Genomic DNA, 17532 nt, shown 5'->3' with positions numbered 1-17532 from the left:
GATGCTTTACTGTCACTCCCCTTACACTGGTAATTCTGTAATTAAGAGAGAATATTACTGGAATTACAGAAGGATAATGCGCCTATACATTGTAAACCAATGTAGAAATTCTAAATACATATCTTGCTGTACAACAGGAGATTAATAAGCCACATACAGAACTCACTAAACCCCCCCCCCCCCTGTCACTTGGAGAGGCCACGGGCAACACAAGTATCGCTTTTGTTTGCTTTGTGTTTCTGTTGAAACTTTGTGTAGTAACACACACACGGACGGACTGGGAGCATAACGCCATTGGCGCGGAAGATCACTTACTTGTGACGCTCCAAAGCCTCGGGGGAGTTGGCTCTAGATTGCCTTGTCTTTGATAAGGTCCTGGCATACGTGTAAATCCTTTCCCTGTCTAGAAAAGTTTATTAAACGTTTACGAACATCTAAATGTATGGGTTTGCTCACGAGAAACGGTCATTTGTAGCGGTTTGTATTCCTTTATCTTTATTGTAGTTGATTTTATTTATTTTTATTATTTATTTTTTTTCATTGGTCGCTGCGAAGATCAGACGCTGTATATATATATTTTTTTTATTTTTATAAATCTTCCGGGACCAGGCCAGCGGTTCGTTCCTTTGAAGTCCACACAGTTAAACCTTCAGCCCGGTCGGTTTTAGAAACAGCCCGGAGGATTTCTGCCTCCTGTCATGACTTCTTGAAACACTACCTGGGGGGAGAAAAGTCGAGGGGGCAAAACTCTCTTTTATTCGCAGCTGTATTCAAATTGTCCATATGTGACAGGACATTACAGGACAGAGAACTGCGTCGAAGCGGTAGCAGGCGCGGGCTGTTGTTGGACTACTTTATACTTTTTTTTTTTTTTTACGTTTTCAAAAAAGGGAGGCTGCTCGGGTACATGGATGGTAAGTTGTAGGAAAGCTGTTCCACAGGCCCCCTCTCTTGGCCGCTTTGATGTGCTGCTGCTGAGCTTTGAAGTTGAGAAATGCCGGCTATGTTTCTTGTTTGTGGGCGAGAAATACGGTGAGATAGATAAGAAGCTTATGTGTGTGTGTGTGTGTGTGTGTGTTTGTGTCTAGATAAAAACCGAATATTCGTCGGGTGGTGCGTCTTTTAGCTGGGAAAAAAGTGGGATGTATTCTTCAATCGGAGCCCCCCTCCTCCTCCTCCTCCTCCACCCCCTATTTTACCTCCTCCAGATTTTGACACCCCCAGTGATCTACATAGGGACTGAGCCTGCCTACTCTGAGGTCAGTTGTTGAACGGGACAGGGTACATCCAACTATACAGCGCTTGTTTTGCAGAGAGATAGGACACATGTGCCACGGCACAGGCTTTAAATAGTCCGTCGTCGCTTTTTTTTTTGTGCTGGATTACTGCTCGGACACTTTTGGACTGTATTAGGCTTTACTGCAAATGGAGAAGCCTAATATTTCAACTTTTTAACGGGTTTTTTTACTCTGATTGGATCTGCTCTGCGATGGTATGTGCTTTTACACGTTTATTCCGCCTTCATCCACTGGATTTTTTTTTTTAGAATTGGTTAGATTATGCTTGTAGAGTTACGCCGCCTGTTGAGAGCCTGAATGAATTATTGTGTAGCATTTGTAACAGCCAAGCACGCAGTTTATGTCGTTTTAGCCGCGTATCGTTTACGGTAAAGTCTCTTTAGATCTGGCGCTGAGGCTCCGAGTACAGTTATTCAGACTCCGAAGGAGTTTTTTTTTTACTCCGAATAGATCGAGCCTTTCTGCCGTGTTGGTAGTTAAGACACGTTACACGGGCTGTGGCTTTAATAAGCTCCTGTAATAGCCTTCTCGGGCAGGTATTGAGGCGATTGATCGCTTACATTTACGCATGAGCGACTGGCTTTTCCCGCGAGGGCATTTTACCCCTCGTACATTACGACGTTTAAGGTCATTGTGGAGCAGATCAGATGCATTCCCACTCGTCTGTAACATTCGGGTGGTAAGTCAGGACAAGTGTGGGCTCCGAGTGGAAACGAGTTTGTGTGTGTGATGCAGGCAGGGGTACAGTACTGTCGTCCGAAACAGATTGGAAATTAATTGGAGTTGAAGCCTGTGACATGGACTCGTTAGGGAAACACATGTAAGCCACAGTTGTGAGAATACGGTTTTGGTGAAGAGCGAGGCTGTGTGAGATGATTACTCTTGTAAAAATGGGTTTTGATGTGACAGATCAATGCACGTTGAGAATGCAGGCTGCAGTTGATCTCTCATTTAGATTATAAATAGATAAATGAAACGAAAAGAGCCTTTCATATTTCCTTTCTCTGTGAACCCGGCGAGGTTTTTTTTTTTTTTTTTTGAAAGGGACTGTTTACTTGATGTCTTTCTTTGAAGTTCAGCAGGATCTGGCTTTGATTAGATCAATACTTTGTGTTTCAGAGTGAAGAGGAGCTGAGAAGCTCCCCCGCTGCTTTTAGAGAGTGAGGAGGATTAGGCTGGAGCTCAGCGGAGCCGCTCTCACACCGCAACCGGAGCCGGAGCCATGAGCAGGGCGCTTACGGAGCACATCAGCAGTAGCTTCCGAGAAGATGCTCCTCGTCCTCCGGTACCGGGGGAGGAGGGAGAGGCGCCATGCTTCGACCCCAGCAGATCTGCCAAAATGAGAGCACAGAGCAAGGTTAAAGATACCCCCGCCGCGCCTCCCGGCTCCACACCGCGGAGGAACGAGGATGGACTCGGGGAACCAGAGGGCAGCGCGTCCCCGGATTCGCCCTTAGTCCGGTGGACAAAGTCTCTGCATTTTCTCCTGGGCGACCAAGACGGCGCTCACCTCTTTAGGACCTTTTTGGAGCGGGAGAACTGCGTGGACACTTTGGACTTTTGGTTCGCCTGCAACGGCTTCAGGCAGATGGACTTAAAGGATACCAAAACGTCGCGAGTTGCCAAAGTTATTTTCAAGCGGTACATCGAGAACAACAGCATTGTCGCCAAGCAGCTGAAACCCGCCACCAAGACCTTCATAAGGGATAGTATTAAGAAGCAGCAAATAGACTCAGCCATGTTTGACCAGGCACAGACGGAAATCCAGTCCAACATGGAAGAGAACGCGTACCAGATGTTTTTGACCTCTGACATATACCTCGAATACGTGCGCACGGGCTGCGAAAACGCGGCGTACATGAACCACGGCGGTCTCGGCAGCCTCAAGCTAATGTGCGGATACCTTCCTCCTCTAATGGAGGAAGAGGAGTGGAGTTGCAATGACCTGAAGGCAAAAACGTTAGGCTCTGTGGTCGGACTGTCTGCGAAAACCCTGAGGGCTACTGCTACCATCCGGACGGCCGCTGAAGTGCTGGAGAATAGTTGCAGGTAAGAGCAGCGCTCACCTAGAGCACGCATGGCTGTCTTATTACATCTTAGTGCATGTGTTCTTTTTTTTTTTGTTATTAGTATTGCTTACTTTCCTCGTGATCACTATTTCTTCATAAGTTAAACTACAGTGAATAAGTGGCAGTTATTTCACAAATGCCAAAGAGAGAGAGAGAGAGAGAGAGAGATAAATGCACTTGATCAAAGAGTCTCAGAGGAACATGCCTGTATATTTGTGCCCTCTTGCCTTCCAGTTAGTCAAGGGCTTGGAGGGGTGGAGGCACGGGGTGGGTACAAAACATCAATGGATCTGAGTCTTCCTTTTAAGTAAATGGTGTCTTGCAGGCAGCCCTCTGCTGGCTTGCCCACGTTTCCTGTGCTTTGAAACCGTTCCTCCAGTTCAGGCACAAATTCAGACACCAAGCCCCCATGTCTGTTACAGCTACATGACAGTATGATGCTATTGTAAAAGTCATGCTGTAGTTTCTCTTTTTGTTCTACCCCCGAAAGCCATATAGTTATTGTATAAACTACGGCCACCAAAACCCCCCTAACCCAAAAAGAAAAGCCAATACAGAGTTAAGAGAACTTTAGCAGCCAGTCGTATGCCAAACGGAGATATTGTTCTCTTGGTCAGAGATGAAAGCCGAGCTGTTTGTGGAAGGCGTTTGGGCTTTTATCTTAAGAGCTCGTCCCACACGTTGTCCAACAGCTGAAATCTTTTCAAGCCAGGAACATTTTGTGGATTTTATGCTTGAGCCTGCATCAAAGTGTGCTTAAAAAGTTTTTTATTTTTTAAAAAAAAATTTTTTTTTTACTCAACTACTTTGTCCTCACATCTGGACCCAATTGTTACTTAAAGGTCGGACAATGTCTTGGTACTTTGGTAGAAAAGTCCAATTTATAGATAATCCATACGTTCCTTCTCAAGGCAACTAAAGTGAGACTAGAAATTGAAAATGTTTTCCGCATGATTCTTTTAATAACAGTGTAAAGATTCTAATAACTCAGCTTAAACACTCCCTTGAGTGTTTCATCCTTCATGTGAAAAGATGTCAGATAACATCACAGCACAGTTACTCATTTGCTTGAAAGGGCCCATGTTGAGTACCAGGAACCAATAAGCACAAGGTTTGTTGACATGTGGGCATCTCCTGGTTTCCTGGTGTGATCCCCTTGCATTCTTGTTTTTCACTAAAAGAAAATTGGGAGGGATAGAGCCCCCTCTTTCTCCCCTCTGTCACCCACCCTCTCCCCCTTTCCCCTGCCCCTCACCATCTCTTTAGGTCAACCAATTTCCATCTCAAACATGTGGAACTAATTTTGCCACTGCACAAATTCCTTTTTTCCCCTCCTTTTTTTTGTGAGAAACCTCCCAATACTCAACTCCAAAGTGATAGAAAAACACAACAACAAAACATCCTCAGCTCAGTTCCGCAGCTTCAACCACCAATCCCACTTTGCCATAGATGTGTGTGTGTGTCACTGTTTTCCTTCCTCTTTCTTTTCTATCCAGCACTTTTATCTCTCTTTTTTGAAAACAAAAATCTGTCTGACAGAGACTAAGCATGCTTTGGAGAGAGAAAGGGAGAGACAAGAGTAGGGGAAGGGGGAAAGACAGGAAGGGGGGTGGGGGGGGGATCATGAAAGAAAGAAAAGAGATGGAGAAAGAGAGCGGGGGGTGCAGAGAGCCCAGCTGTGCTAAATACCTGACTCTTTGCGCGGACCTTCCAAAGGTCAGGTTTGTGCTTGGGGCCTACGGCTTTAGTCATGCTGGGGTTCTCCTCTCAGCACTCCCGGCAGAAGGCATTCTCATAAAGAAAGGGGCCCTCCTTCCCCCTTTTCCTCTCTCCCTCCCGCTTTAAAGCTCAAGTTCCCCCTTCCTCTTCTTCCCTCCCTCTTCCTTGTCCACCCCCTTCACTACTGAAACAGGAATGCAACACAGCAGGAGAGAGAGACAGAAAGAGAGACTTTAGAAAGGAAAGCAGGGGAGAATGGGTAAAGGAGGGGCCACAGACTGGATGATAGAGAGAGAGAGAGAGAGAGAGAGAGAGAGAGAGAGCGAAAGGAGCGGGAGAGCATGGAGGAGAAAACACTCCAAGGAAAGAGAGAGTGGAGTTTCAGAGTGGAAAAGTGCAGGAGTATCATCAAACAAAAGGGTGTGGAGATAACACAAGAGAGAAAAAGAATGGAAATGCTGTTGTTCATTCACACACAGAAGGGCTACTCACTTCACCCACTCCAGCCATCACCCCTCAGTCCCCAAAACACACAACCCCTGCATGTTAGGGAGGAGGGACATGAAAGAGAGCCCACATCTCCATCTCTAATAGTGTTGTCACATTCCTCTGGCCCCAAATGCTCATGAAAGTGACTCTAATTACAGAAACCTAAAGGAAACGTCAACAAAACAAACTGCAAGCTGTCACATTTGCTTTTCAAATGTGACGAAATGAATACCAAAAGGAAATGCAGAGCGTGTAAGCTTTACCCGGCTGTTGCATCTCTTCACTGTCCTCACTTCACATCACGGCCTAGAGGGACATCGCATTAAAACACGGCAAATTTCTTCCTGGGTCTTTCGCAGGTCCCACCGGCGAGGAGACCCTGCCAGCCCCTACTTCGTCAACTCCGGCTACATTTTTGCCCCTGCCACCAGTGCCAATGACAGCGAGATCTCCAGTGATGCTACGACAGATGATTCCATGTCCATGACGGACAGTAGTGTGTAAGTGGTTTATTTTGAAATCCCAAAAGTTGATTGGTCAGTTTCATTTCAACCCAGATAATGTGGCAACTTCAAACGGCTTATTTCCTTTCAGTTGATCCTGGCCAAAGCTCTGAATTTGTATTCTTTCCATAGTATCTAAGCGTGCCTGGATCAGGGTTCAGTCGACACCTTTCCAGGAAAAAAAAAGTCTTGGGGTGTGAAGAAAAATATTTGGCGTGGTATTCCAACAGACTCAGCGCTTCTTGAAGCCAAGGGACTGCACTGTTGCTAAATAACGGCCCTAATGTATTTTAATTATCCTCTGTGATTGACTCCAGGTAATTCTATTAACGTGTAGTTGTTACTGTGGCCTCCAGGGAGATAACTCTGGGAAAGTCATTATGTCTGAGGACCTTTTGAAGTTTATTCTGATGCGTTGCAGGCTGGAGAGGAAGGGTGAAAAAAAACGTCTTGATGTGGGTGGGGGCGTTGCCTCATTTTCCTCGAAGTTGAAATGTATCCATCCCACCCACCCTTCTGCCACAACAGACTTGTTTTTTTCATATTATCTAATCGCTTTTTCCCTTTGAAGAGCTGGAGGACAGGGGGGAGGGAAATGGCCATTCGGGCCTCAAGACAAACTCATTGAAAAATGTTGGCACCAAATGAAAGGAGGCTTACTCACGTGGTGGGTCGGTTTCCTGCCACTGGCCTCTGCGGCGTGCTGAGATCATGTGTCTGTGAGGCTTTCACAGGGGTTACTCATTTCTAAACCTTGGGACACGGCATGAGGAACTCCCCCCCCCCTGGCCAGACTAGGGCACCCCCAAAAAAAAAAAAAAAAAATCGCCTCACCCACCCAACCAACCCTCCCCAGCTTCTCTCCTCCACCCTCCAGAGCCAATAGCAGTAGTGGTTAGGCTCGAAGTGCAAGGGAGTGAGAAAATAAAGTGCATGGAGTATAAAGGGCTTAACTGAATCGCTTTCAGCCTATTGTTAGGTGAGGGGAGCTTAGGGGGATAAGAGGGTGGCTGGCTGCTTTGAAAATGACTTGCACAACTGAATAGGAGATCCCCATAAAGTAAGGGCCCATGAAACCATGAAAGAGTCCACGGGTGTTTTCTCTTCCCCAACCTGGACAAAGCCCCCACGTGGTTAGCTAGGGGGGGGGCGCCCGACAGTTTGGACCGATAAAAACAAAACTTGGCGATAGGAGAAGTTGCGAGCTTTGTGCGGGAGTGATGTTTTGCCCGAATAAGTTTGAGGTTCTCGTTAGCGCCCAAGTTCCTCTGGGCTGTTGAGTTTTAGTTTTGAAGAGTTTCCTGTGTTTCTTCCTGCGCCTTGAGGGATGATGGCTTGTAGTCTCAAGGGTACAGTTTGTGAAGCATTGATTTTGGTAGTAGGCGCGACTTACAAGAAGCTTGCTGCAACGCGGGCGATATCGGCAGCTCGGCTCCATTGTCTGATTCTTCTCGACGACGTCGCTCTGAAATGATGACTTGCAGAGCTTGTCTAAGGGGAATAAAGAAGAAGTAATAGATTTGTTGTTCAAAGTCGTATTTCTTTGAATAGTTCTCAGCGAGGTCTTTGACACAGCGAGCTCTCCTGTCCTTGACCCCGGCTCCCCGCACCCCTAACGGTTTGGAATTAAAACGCAGCTTCTTCCTCTCTCATTCGAGGGAACAATTTGATTAGTGTGTCCTTTTACAGTGGTTAAAAGGCACACTGCAAATTTGAATCTCATTTCCCAGATAAAAAAAAAAAAAAAAAAAAATTTTAGGAAAAAAAAAGAAAAAAAAGGAAGATTTTTGTTTTGGGAAGGGGAGGTGTAGAAGAAAGGGGGTTTCTTTTTTTGCTTATATCTTATTTATGGATTTACTTGGACGCTGGGGAATGCTGCTGCACCAACTTCAAACATTACCTTATCTTACAAACCAGCCTTTTGATGTTGCTGAGATCAGAGGCTCACAGCACAGCGCTTGCCAAACGAAGATGGCAGCGGGTGCATATGTGCATGAGTGTGAGATTTCAAAGAGGCAGCAGAAAAAGTAGCGTTTGGGCTAGGTCAGACACTTCTGAGCAGCCAAAACGGCCAAGATAATTGGCCCAGCTTAAGTGGCAGCTGACTGGAAAAGCTAGAAGACACAGAATGAAAAATGGAGAATGAGATTCCCAGAATAAATGCTTAATTGTCCGGAGACCGCTGGTATTTCTAGCTACGTCTCTATTTTTCATATTAATATATCAGAGCTACAAAGCCAGCAGCACTTAAACGGCGTTCGCTAGGCTGTTGTAGTTTTTCCGTCTCCAAACCGGCCACCGAGTTCAGCGCTAAGTCGTCTGCTTTTTTAAACAATCGCTGTCAGAGTTGACAAGGACTGATGTAATCTTATCGGCGGGGCTCTTCTTTTGAAGCCCACAGTGGGATGTTTAGCATATCTTTACCATTGTCCCGGTGTGTTTTGTTGTGTGTTTTTGTTGCCTTGGCTTCAAGGGCTCCCTGGCCTTTTGATTTCGCTGTAATGTGCCCAGTGGGGGGTTACTGGGTGGTGTTGTGTCGGTCACTTCAATAATGAACTGCCTCCTAAGGGCCCTTTGTCCTCAAAGATTGGCTAATGGCGCTAATGCACCAACAGTTGGTGTGGAGGTGTTGTGACTGGCATGATTGCTTTGTGGTAACTTAAGAAAAATAACATCCACTACATAGATGGCTATAATAGACCAAATGAATTGTAAATAAAAGTCATTTTGAGTGGTCTTTGGCTCTCTTTTTTAATGTAATATCTTTGTTTCTTTACAGAGATGGAATCCCTCCATATAAGGTGGGCACAAAGAAGCAACTCCAGCGAGAGATACATCGAAGTGTCAAGATCAATGGCCAGATAACTCTTCCCCACTTTCCTGTAAGTCCTACTTCCTGAACTTCTACTTCCTGTCTCTGTGTTTCCTTTTATTTATTTTTTTTTGGTAATCTGCTAAACTCAAACTTTTACACGCTGACAGACAACTGGGTCCTGATTCCCCTGAGGAGTTGTGCTTTATTTTATTTATTTATTTTCAGAGCTGTTGTGACAGAATAATATATTTCATTCCCCGGCTCTTTTTCATATAAAAGTCAGGGTAAATGAAAGGCAGGATTTGCATACTACTTCACATATTCTTTTGCCTTTTCAAGCTCCCCTCTTCCCAGTAGCTTCTGTCGGGCTGTAAATATAAACTTGTGTTGCCACCTTTGTATTCCGTCTCAGTAACTATAGCACGTCACAAAGGGTCATAGCGTCATATCTTTTATGCATCAATGATGGCTGTGGTTATAGCATAGGTAATAGACATGGCAACGGTGGTAATGGCAATGATTGAATTCAACATGAATATGACTCCTTGGCTTGCTAAATGATTCCCAAAACTAAAGTTTACATCTCAGCAGATGACTAGGAGTTACATCACTATTCAATTCCACTCCCACCCCGATACCTGGTCCCATTAGTATTTGGGTCATACGGTATATGTGCTTTGAATTCAAGATTTTGTTGACCTGCTGGAGTTGCTGTGGGAAGGTACAATAGGGAACTGGGTTAGAACAGATTACCACCAGGTTGGGAGGCAGGTCTGTTTGAGGCAAGAAAAGAAATGTGAAATTCTTTTGTCTTCATATCCAAACACAAGTATGTGTATGTGTAAGAGTTGTGTGGTGTGTGCATGCAATTGAAAGTGTTGTCTGTTCTGCCCTTTTTTCTCTCTTCCGCTCTCTTTTCTCTCAATCTCCCTCTCTCTCTCTCTCTCTCTCTCTCTCTTTTCCTTTCCCACTTGCACTCCTTTAATGTCTCCCTCCTGATTTGGAGATGGCTCTGTCTCCCATGATGCACCAGCCCCAGGCAGCGGGGGCCCCGTGCAGGGCTGGCGCTCCTTTGCCAGCAGCTCTGCTTGCCTTTCTTCTTCTTCCCTTCATCGTGTCTACAAAGAGATGAGAGGAACAACAAAAAAAGAGTCAAAATCAAGAAAGCCAGTGTGCCAAATAACAAAAAAGTCAAAAAAAAAATAATAATAATAATAATAAAGGGGGGAGAGAGAGAAGCCGGTGCATATAGTTAAAGAAAAAGGAGGATAATGTGACTAGAGTACCTCTGAGCTGCCCTGCATGCAGCCGGAAAATAAATTACTACTTCCCCTCAGATCTTCCCAGTATTTGACTCCTCTATCCTCTCCCTCCCTCTTTTCCCTCCTTCTTTGTCTCGCTCTCTCTCTCTGCCACCATTGCCACTTCACTAACGCACATCTCAATCCCCTTCCTCTTTTTTCATGCTGTTAATTTTGTCCCCCTCTCCCTTTTTTCTTCCCCTCTACTCTCCTCACTCTCTCTTCTCTGTCGATATCTGGCTTTTATTCGGAGATTTAAAGCTGCGTGTCCCTCCCACCCCTAGTGTGCGTTTGATGTTTGACAAGGGCCCTTTGAAGTGTGCTGACTTCAGAGGCTGCCTAGCTGATGGCTTGGTAGGGCTACAGAGGGTGCAGGCAGGGGGCCTCCCCTCCGAGCGAGACCAACTGCTACCCCGCCATCGCTACCCCATTCTCTCCCCCTCACCCAGCAGCCTGGCACTGCCAAGGGCACTGGGCATGAGAAGATCTGGGGAGGGACGGGCGGTGGAGAAGGTTCAGGTTAGCTCGAGGGCAAGGGCAACTGGATTAGGCCTTTTGGAACAGTAGCAGGCTTTTTGGAACAAGATAGGACCGTGGATTACTGCAACATATTGCATCTGTCAAAAACACTACTTAGTTACACTCACACAAACACACACACTAATGTGTCCTTCCCCCCTGTGTTGTTTACCCTGCAGAGGACGCATCGGCTGCCTAAGGAAATGACCCCCGTTGAGCCCTCAGCCTTTGCTGCCCAGCTCATATCCCGGCTGGAGAAGCTGAAGCGAGAGCAGGACACCATGAGCTCGTTGGAGGAGAGGCTGCAGCAGATCCAGGAGGTACGGATGTTCTAGTGTAACAGTCGGACACCTCCACCAACGTTAAGCACGGCTGCCACTTAGAAATTCTAACTTGGATCCAAGTTAACTCGGGACGATGGTTCCATATTGTGCAACAAAAGCCTTTGTGCCCGCTTTAGCATGTCGAAGAACAGGGACGAGACCAAGGGATTTGAAAGTCTGTCTTGGTTTAGCTACTCTGTTCTCCACTTCTTCATCTGGTGGAACTTTCAAACTTATGTTTCTAGACACACTTGAAGCTCCTTCAAATAGTTAGCACTTAGTAACTCTCCAGTGGCACGTTTGCTGAGTATGTGTAGTGCCAGTCTCTTTGTGAAGCACAGGCACACTCTGCATTATAGATGAAGCGCACCCGAAAGCCTGTTAGCGAAGATAACTGTGCGGCAAAAAGGAAACTCAAAATCAAGTTATCCAGGCGTTTGCTCTCACTGACTTCAGAGTACGGTAGACAGAAGTTGGTGTAAGTTGAGACACAAATTCCTCCACTTGCTGCCTTTCCCACATGTGACTGTGTGTAAGTGTTTTGTCAGTTGCCTTAACTTTGCTGTACTTGTCTTTGCCTGGCCAGGAGGAGGAAAGGGAGGAGAGCAGTGACCTGACCAGCAGCACCTCCCTCCATCAACCTCTGCTGCCGTCTGGCAGCCAGTGCGAGGAAGACCCCCAGGCTATCCTGGACGAGCACCTATCCCGTGTCCTGAAGACACCTGGCTGCCAGTCACCAGGTGTGGTTCGGCACTCACCGCGCTCCCGCTCCCCAGATCGGACCGATGCTGTGGTGTCCTCTGGCCACGGGCCCTTCTTTGGCGCGTATCCCGGGGCTGCCAAGGTTCTGATGGCAGGCAGGCCGTCCACAAAGCACATCCACCACCACTACATTCACCATCACCACGCTGGGCCCAAGACCAAGGAGCAGATTGAGGCCGAGGCAGCTCAGCGCGTGCAGTGCCTCTGCCCTCCAGGGGGCGCCAATTATTCCGACTTCACCCCTGCGTGAGTGTAACTTCTGAGCTGTGCTGAAACATTGTACATTAGCCCTCAGTACCTCCCGATTTCTTAAACTTTCCTCACTGGTCCTAACTTGCCACTCCTTCTTCCTCCAGTCGCTGCAGCACTTTGTCCAGACGGCCAGTCAAGGCCATCGATGAGGGCGTGTCTTCCCCACGCCTACCCCTAGACGCCACTGACCGCTCTCAGAATGTTTGGCAGTGGATCCTAGAGAGTGAGAGGCAGGGCAAGCACAAGCCACACAGGTGAGTGTCGGTCAGGAATGGCCATGACATTATTTGTACCACACGACACCAGTGTCTCGAGTTCCCAACTGGTGTGATATATTGGCCATTTTTATACCCACCAGCACTCAAGGCCTAAAGAAGTCCAGCCCGCTTGACTCCAAGGCTCTGCCCGGTCGGACTCACTCCACCTGGGGTGGAGGCGGCATCGGCGGCGGGGCTCACCCCCGCGGCCACCACCCAGGCCACCCGTTCATCCAGGATCCGGCCATGCCACCCCTGCCCCCGCCCAACACCCTGGCACAGCTAGAGGAGGCCTGCCGCAGACTAGAAGAGGTCTCCAAGCCACCAAAACAAAAGTAGGCAAATGTGGACACACTCGAAAACACACATTTAGTTTCACACATCAAACTCAAACTGCCAACATGTTGCCCATCTTCCACGTGCCACTGACCACATCAGAATACACTGTAAATGGTGTCCATTGGTTTTCCTTCATACTGATGTGTTTATTGATTTGTCATTGATCTCTGTGACTTTTAACAGGCATCCAACAGCAGCCGGCAGCCTTCAGAGAGACAGGAGCCATCCGGCAGCCGCCCTCCCCACCGGAGCCAGCCCTGGACTCCAAACAGACGAGTACGGCGCTCTTCTTTTACTGCGCTCCTTTTGAATCTACCGTGCAATATTTGTTTCTAACACTAAACTTTTCTTAAATTCTTTCTCAATTGCTTTCTAGTTTTCCAGACTTCATTTCTCATACACTTAGACACTTTTTTTTTTTTAAGCGTTCCCTCTCTCTCCCACCCTCTTCCTCACATACTTTCTCACTCTTCCCTTCAAAGAGAGATGTTGTGAGTCAGCATAGCTATGTCTTTGAACTCCTCTTCTCTCGCTTTTTAATCATTTAAGATTAAACATGCTTTAATACGGAATCCTAACTACCCACCCGTCTCCCAGCACACACACTCACCACTGGAACCCAACAAAGATGCAATAAGTAGCCCCTGGTAACTCAAATGTATCGGCCCCCTTACTACATGTGTTTTTGAATGGGTTGGGTGTTTGATGTTTAGCTACAGCCACCTGACTGTGAGGCTGCTTTTAGTTTTAATTGGTTGACCCTTGGGTGAGCCGGCTGTTTGTTGGCATCCTTAATTAATTATACCCTCTTTGTCTACATTTGCCAGTCGGACTCCTTCTCATACTCCTTTTCATCTTTGCATTTCCAGGTCTAAGGAGCTAGTGGTCACCTACTTCTTCTGTGGAGAGGAGATTCCTTATCGCAGCATGATGAAGACCCACTGCCTCACCCTGGGACACTTCAAGGAACAGCTTAGCAAGAAAGGCAACTACCGGTAATTATAAACCCCTGACAACGGCTCACAAATCACAGAACACTAGCACATGCTCGGATAGATGTTTATTCAAACGTTGTTTGGATGGGGTTGACGCTGTAGCAGGGTTCTGCGTACGTATGGGCATTTGTTTTTGTACTTGTATATGCTTGTCTGCTGAGTGGGAGTGTGAAATACTGGAGTTGAAAAGAAACTGGGCTGATCCACTGTATTCAGAGCTTACAGAGAGAGGGGGAGAGAGGAGAGGGGGGGGGGTTCTGGAGCATATTTTTTCCCCCCACATCTGCTACTGATTTCCATGGTAAAGCAGCCTTAATAAATATGGCTTTGAAGACTGGGCCATTTTATTTTGTGCACAAAGACCATTGCGAGGCCTTCAAATTCCTCCTCCACACTATTGCATCAGGCATTAAAATCAAATGCCGCAAGCACCTTCTTCTGTTAATGACTGATAGCAGTCAACACAGCAAAAAAACAATACCTCCTGTGAATGTCAGATGATGAGGGGGAACTCCTAAACAATGTAAGAACTTATTAAGTCATTTAAAATATAATGGCAGTTTGAGGACATTTAAATCAGGAAGCGCAGGCTTGCTTCGTCAAGTAACAGTTCCAGTACTGCGTAGGTGGTATGCCACTGAAAAGACCCAAAGCCCGCATGCCCCATGACATCAACATCAAGTTACGGCCACATCTGCTTGTTAGGCAAGAGAGAAGGCCTGCAAACAAGTCACTGCACCCCTGCTATCCCATAACTCTTCAGCGAGCGAATAAGAAGGGGGAGGTGGGGATGAAGCGTCTGGCTTCAATGGCAGTAGAATGTGTGGAGTTGGTTAATTTGGACATGGCAGCGGTACAGTGGAGAACAGTACGCCGCGGCTCTGCCAGACGATATTGGTGCCAGATGTTGCGAAGAGAGAAAAATCCTGCCACATAAAACATGTTCCAATAGAAAGACTCCTTCTGTCTCTCTCTCTCTCTCTGTCTCACTCGCTGATACAAAGCGATGACTTTGAACTGTTTGTGAGTGAAAATGTAGCAAAAAACATCCAGCCAATTAAATTGAGATGGGTAATGGATTTATTTGGTTTCTGCTAATGACGAGGAAAAGGCTAAATCCTGCCCGGCACAGCTTAGACAACAGAGGGAAACTTAGCTGAAATGCCATCACCCCTCTGTCTCATCGCTGCACACTTGAGTGGAACGTCTTGCAGCTGTGGTAACACAAACCTCCTCCTCCTTCGTTTGCGTGTAATTACAATCAACATGGCAAATAAAACTGGATGTGTACGTTTTCGTACGCCCCTCCTTACATGTGTTGTTTGAATGACTCTAAGCTGAGCGATTGCTCATAAAGCAGCTTTTTATTTCTCCCTTTTTTTTCTTCTTCTTCTTTTTTCTTTCTTGGTATTCCGAACGCAGGCACACATGGGCAAAATGAGGCATTTTTCCATTACAAAGCTTATCATTAAATCCCCTCCCGCTGATCGTTTGCTGGGTTGAAAGTAGAGAGGAGAAATCATTAGGAGCTCCAGGAGACTTCACAGTCACTGGGACCAAGCTAACCCTGGGAGTTATCTCTGCTTGAGAGAAGAAGAAGAGTGGGCTAGCTAGGTGACCTGTGACCTCCAGGAGACTGAGAACCCCCCCCCCCACAATCACATGGTAAAGCCCCTCGGCCCACATCCAACCTATCACACCCACTCACCGAGCCAGGGAAGGCCTGCGCTCCGCTTCCCCGCACTTTCTTCCCCTTCCTGCTCCCTATTTATTTATTTTTTTTCCCTCTGTTCTCCGCTGGTGATCGGAAAGCTGCCCAAAGTGTGTCTGTGTCTGTAATGGCAAGTGTGTGTAAGAGAGAATCATAGGGCACGTGCGTGTTTATGTGCGGAGTGGGCTCTTGCAGTCACAGGCAGACTGTCAGGCACCTGGAATGCCAACCTGTGTGACAGAAAGGCCCTTCATTTGACAGCCAGCCCAATTAGAAGCCATGGAGACACAGGGGTGGGGGGCACTGCCGAAGAGAGAGAGAGAGAGAGGAGGGGGAGAGGGGGCCTTTTGACAGCCTCTAATTAACCCTTCAACTTTAATAAGACCTTGCAGGACAGCTAGGTATCTGTAGAGTGGCCTGCAGTGGATGAGGAGACAAGCACACACGGATGAACACACACACACACACACACACACACACACACACAAACAGGCTGTTTCTAGCAGCTTGAATTATCACAGGGAGTGTTTAAACGGAGGGTTCAGCTCTGTTTGTGCAGCGGTGTGATGTGGAGTCAGGCTCTTGCCTTTGAAGTGTGCCGGGATGGCATTGAAGGCTATGACTAAGTTGTTTTGAGCAGGATCCATTTCTGGCTCTCAGAGTGTGTGTTTGTGTTTGATTTGGACTAAAGGGAGTTGTGTGCGAGCACGTATATGGAAGTAGTCGTGTAGGTTGCCTCAAAGCGGGTGTAAACGCGCTGAAATGTATCAGATGCACTCCTGCTGCCACTCTGTCAGCTTTCGTTTGTGTCCAATTTTTCCGCGTACACCTCCGCGGAGCATGTTCTAATCACGGACCTCTCTCTTTGTTTCTCCCCCTCAGGTACTACTTCAAGAAAGCCAGTGATGAGTTTGAGTGCGGTGCCGTGTTTGAGGAGGTGTGGGAGGATGCCAGCGTGTTGCCCATGTATGAGGGCAAGGTCCTGGGCAAGGTGGAGAGGATGGACTAAAAAGCCACTTTGTTGCCAACCAACCAATGCCCTTCCCCGCCCAACCAAAAGCTAAACTGTCCCTAAAAAAAAAAAAACTTGAGCAAGAGACTCTTTGTAATTAACAGAAAATACTCTGGACTTTTTTTTTTTTTTTTTTCTATTTCTTAATATTAAGCTAAACAGAGTTAATATATCCAGCACAAGAGGAGTGATTGAAGGAAGACGAGCCAATGAAGTATACCGAAACCCAGAGGAGGTGCCGCCCCCTCCCTGACTTTATCAACCAATCAGCCTTAGAAACACAAGGGAATGACACGAGAGACCAATACAAGGACGATGATGAAAGATGATTGGAGGCCGGTCCCGAGCCCGCCTCTTCTTGAATATAACCACTGAAGATGCAGAGGACTGTTTGTGTCGCGATGTGATGAGAGACCGACGGGCGCGTTCACGCCCCAGCGCGGCGGACTCGCAGGCACTGAAGCCACGGCGCCAACCGACCTGCTCTTAACGTTACGCTCCCAACGTCGTTACAAAACAAAACAAACGTCTGTACATGTGCATATACATACATGCATATATGTATACATACATGTATTATCTATAGAGATGCTTTTTGTCATGAGTTGAAAGTTTTTATTAAGTATTTATTAAAGGAGAAGAAAACAACCCCCCCCCCAAGTTCTCCCTTCCTTAAGTCTTCTTAAACTTGTGTCCCTCCCCCTTTCCCTATTTCCAGCCAATGGGCAAGCTGCTTTGAATGTTGGGAGAATACTGTGGTGATATTGTTTAGTATTTCTTTCAGTTGTTGTTTTTATTTTTAAACTTTTTACACAAAGGATGTGACTGTAGCCTAGCACCTCCCATAGCCTTGTAGCCCTGTCTGATCCCAACTAACGAGGCGCACCCCTAGTCTATTCTAATGGTCGATCCCAGTCTTATATGCTGCTGATAGTTTGTAATGTTAGGTTTTGTCACACTAGTATTTCCTCTCCCTCGTTTTCTCTCTCTCTCCCCCCCCCCCCCTCTCTTTTTGTCTCAGTCCGGCGACAGAGCTCAAACTTATTTTCTTCTTTTTTTTTGTTGTGCCTTTGTTTGTGAAGCAGGCATTGCACGAAGAGGGGGGGGGGTTGGGGTGGGGGGTCAAAACAGTTGCAGATACACACAGAGAAGGAGACCTGGAGCACAA

At 46.9% G+C, this 17532-nt stretch overlaps 1 protein-coding gene across 4 annotated transcripts; it reads left to right on the top strand.

Annotated features, from left to right (window-relative positions):
- Nucleotides 1–625: 625 nt before the first annotated feature.
- Nucleotides 626–16481, top strand: LOC120563183 (axin-2-like). 4 transcript variants are annotated; one of them, XM_039807344.1, is made up of 11 exons: nucleotides 626–914; nucleotides 2418–3347; nucleotides 5935–6075; nucleotides 8858–8960; nucleotides 10893–11033; nucleotides 11623–12044; nucleotides 12155–12304; nucleotides 12409–12642; nucleotides 12830–12922; nucleotides 13516–13641; nucleotides 16235–16481. In XM_039807344.1, the coding sequence occupies exons 2-11, from the start codon at nucleotides 2521–2523 to the stop codon at nucleotides 16359–16361; spliced, it is 2364 nt and encodes a 787-aa protein (XP_039663278.1). In that variant the 5' UTR covers nucleotides 626–914; nucleotides 2418–2520; the 3' UTR covers nucleotides 16362–16481. The 4 variants fall into 4 exon arrangements, with proteins under 4 accessions (XP_039663278.1, XP_039663286.1, XP_039663275.1 ...); XM_039807352.1 differs by lacking the exon at nucleotides 626–914 and adding an exon at nucleotides 1242–1259; XM_039807341.1 differs by lacking the exon at nucleotides 626–914 and adding an exon at nucleotides 1267–1492.
- The last annotated feature ends 1051 nt before the right edge of the window (nucleotides 16482–17532 follow it).

Source organism: Perca fluviatilis, chromosome 1 (assembly GCF_010015445.1).
Source record: "Perca fluviatilis chromosome 1, GENO_Pfluv_1.0, whole genome shotgun sequence".
Taxonomy (NCBI): Eukaryota; Metazoa; Chordata; class Actinopteri; order Perciformes; family Percidae; genus Perca; species Perca fluviatilis.
The sequence above is the reverse complement of the archived record's forward strand: the minus strand, read 5'-3'. Positions and strand labels throughout refer to the sequence as shown.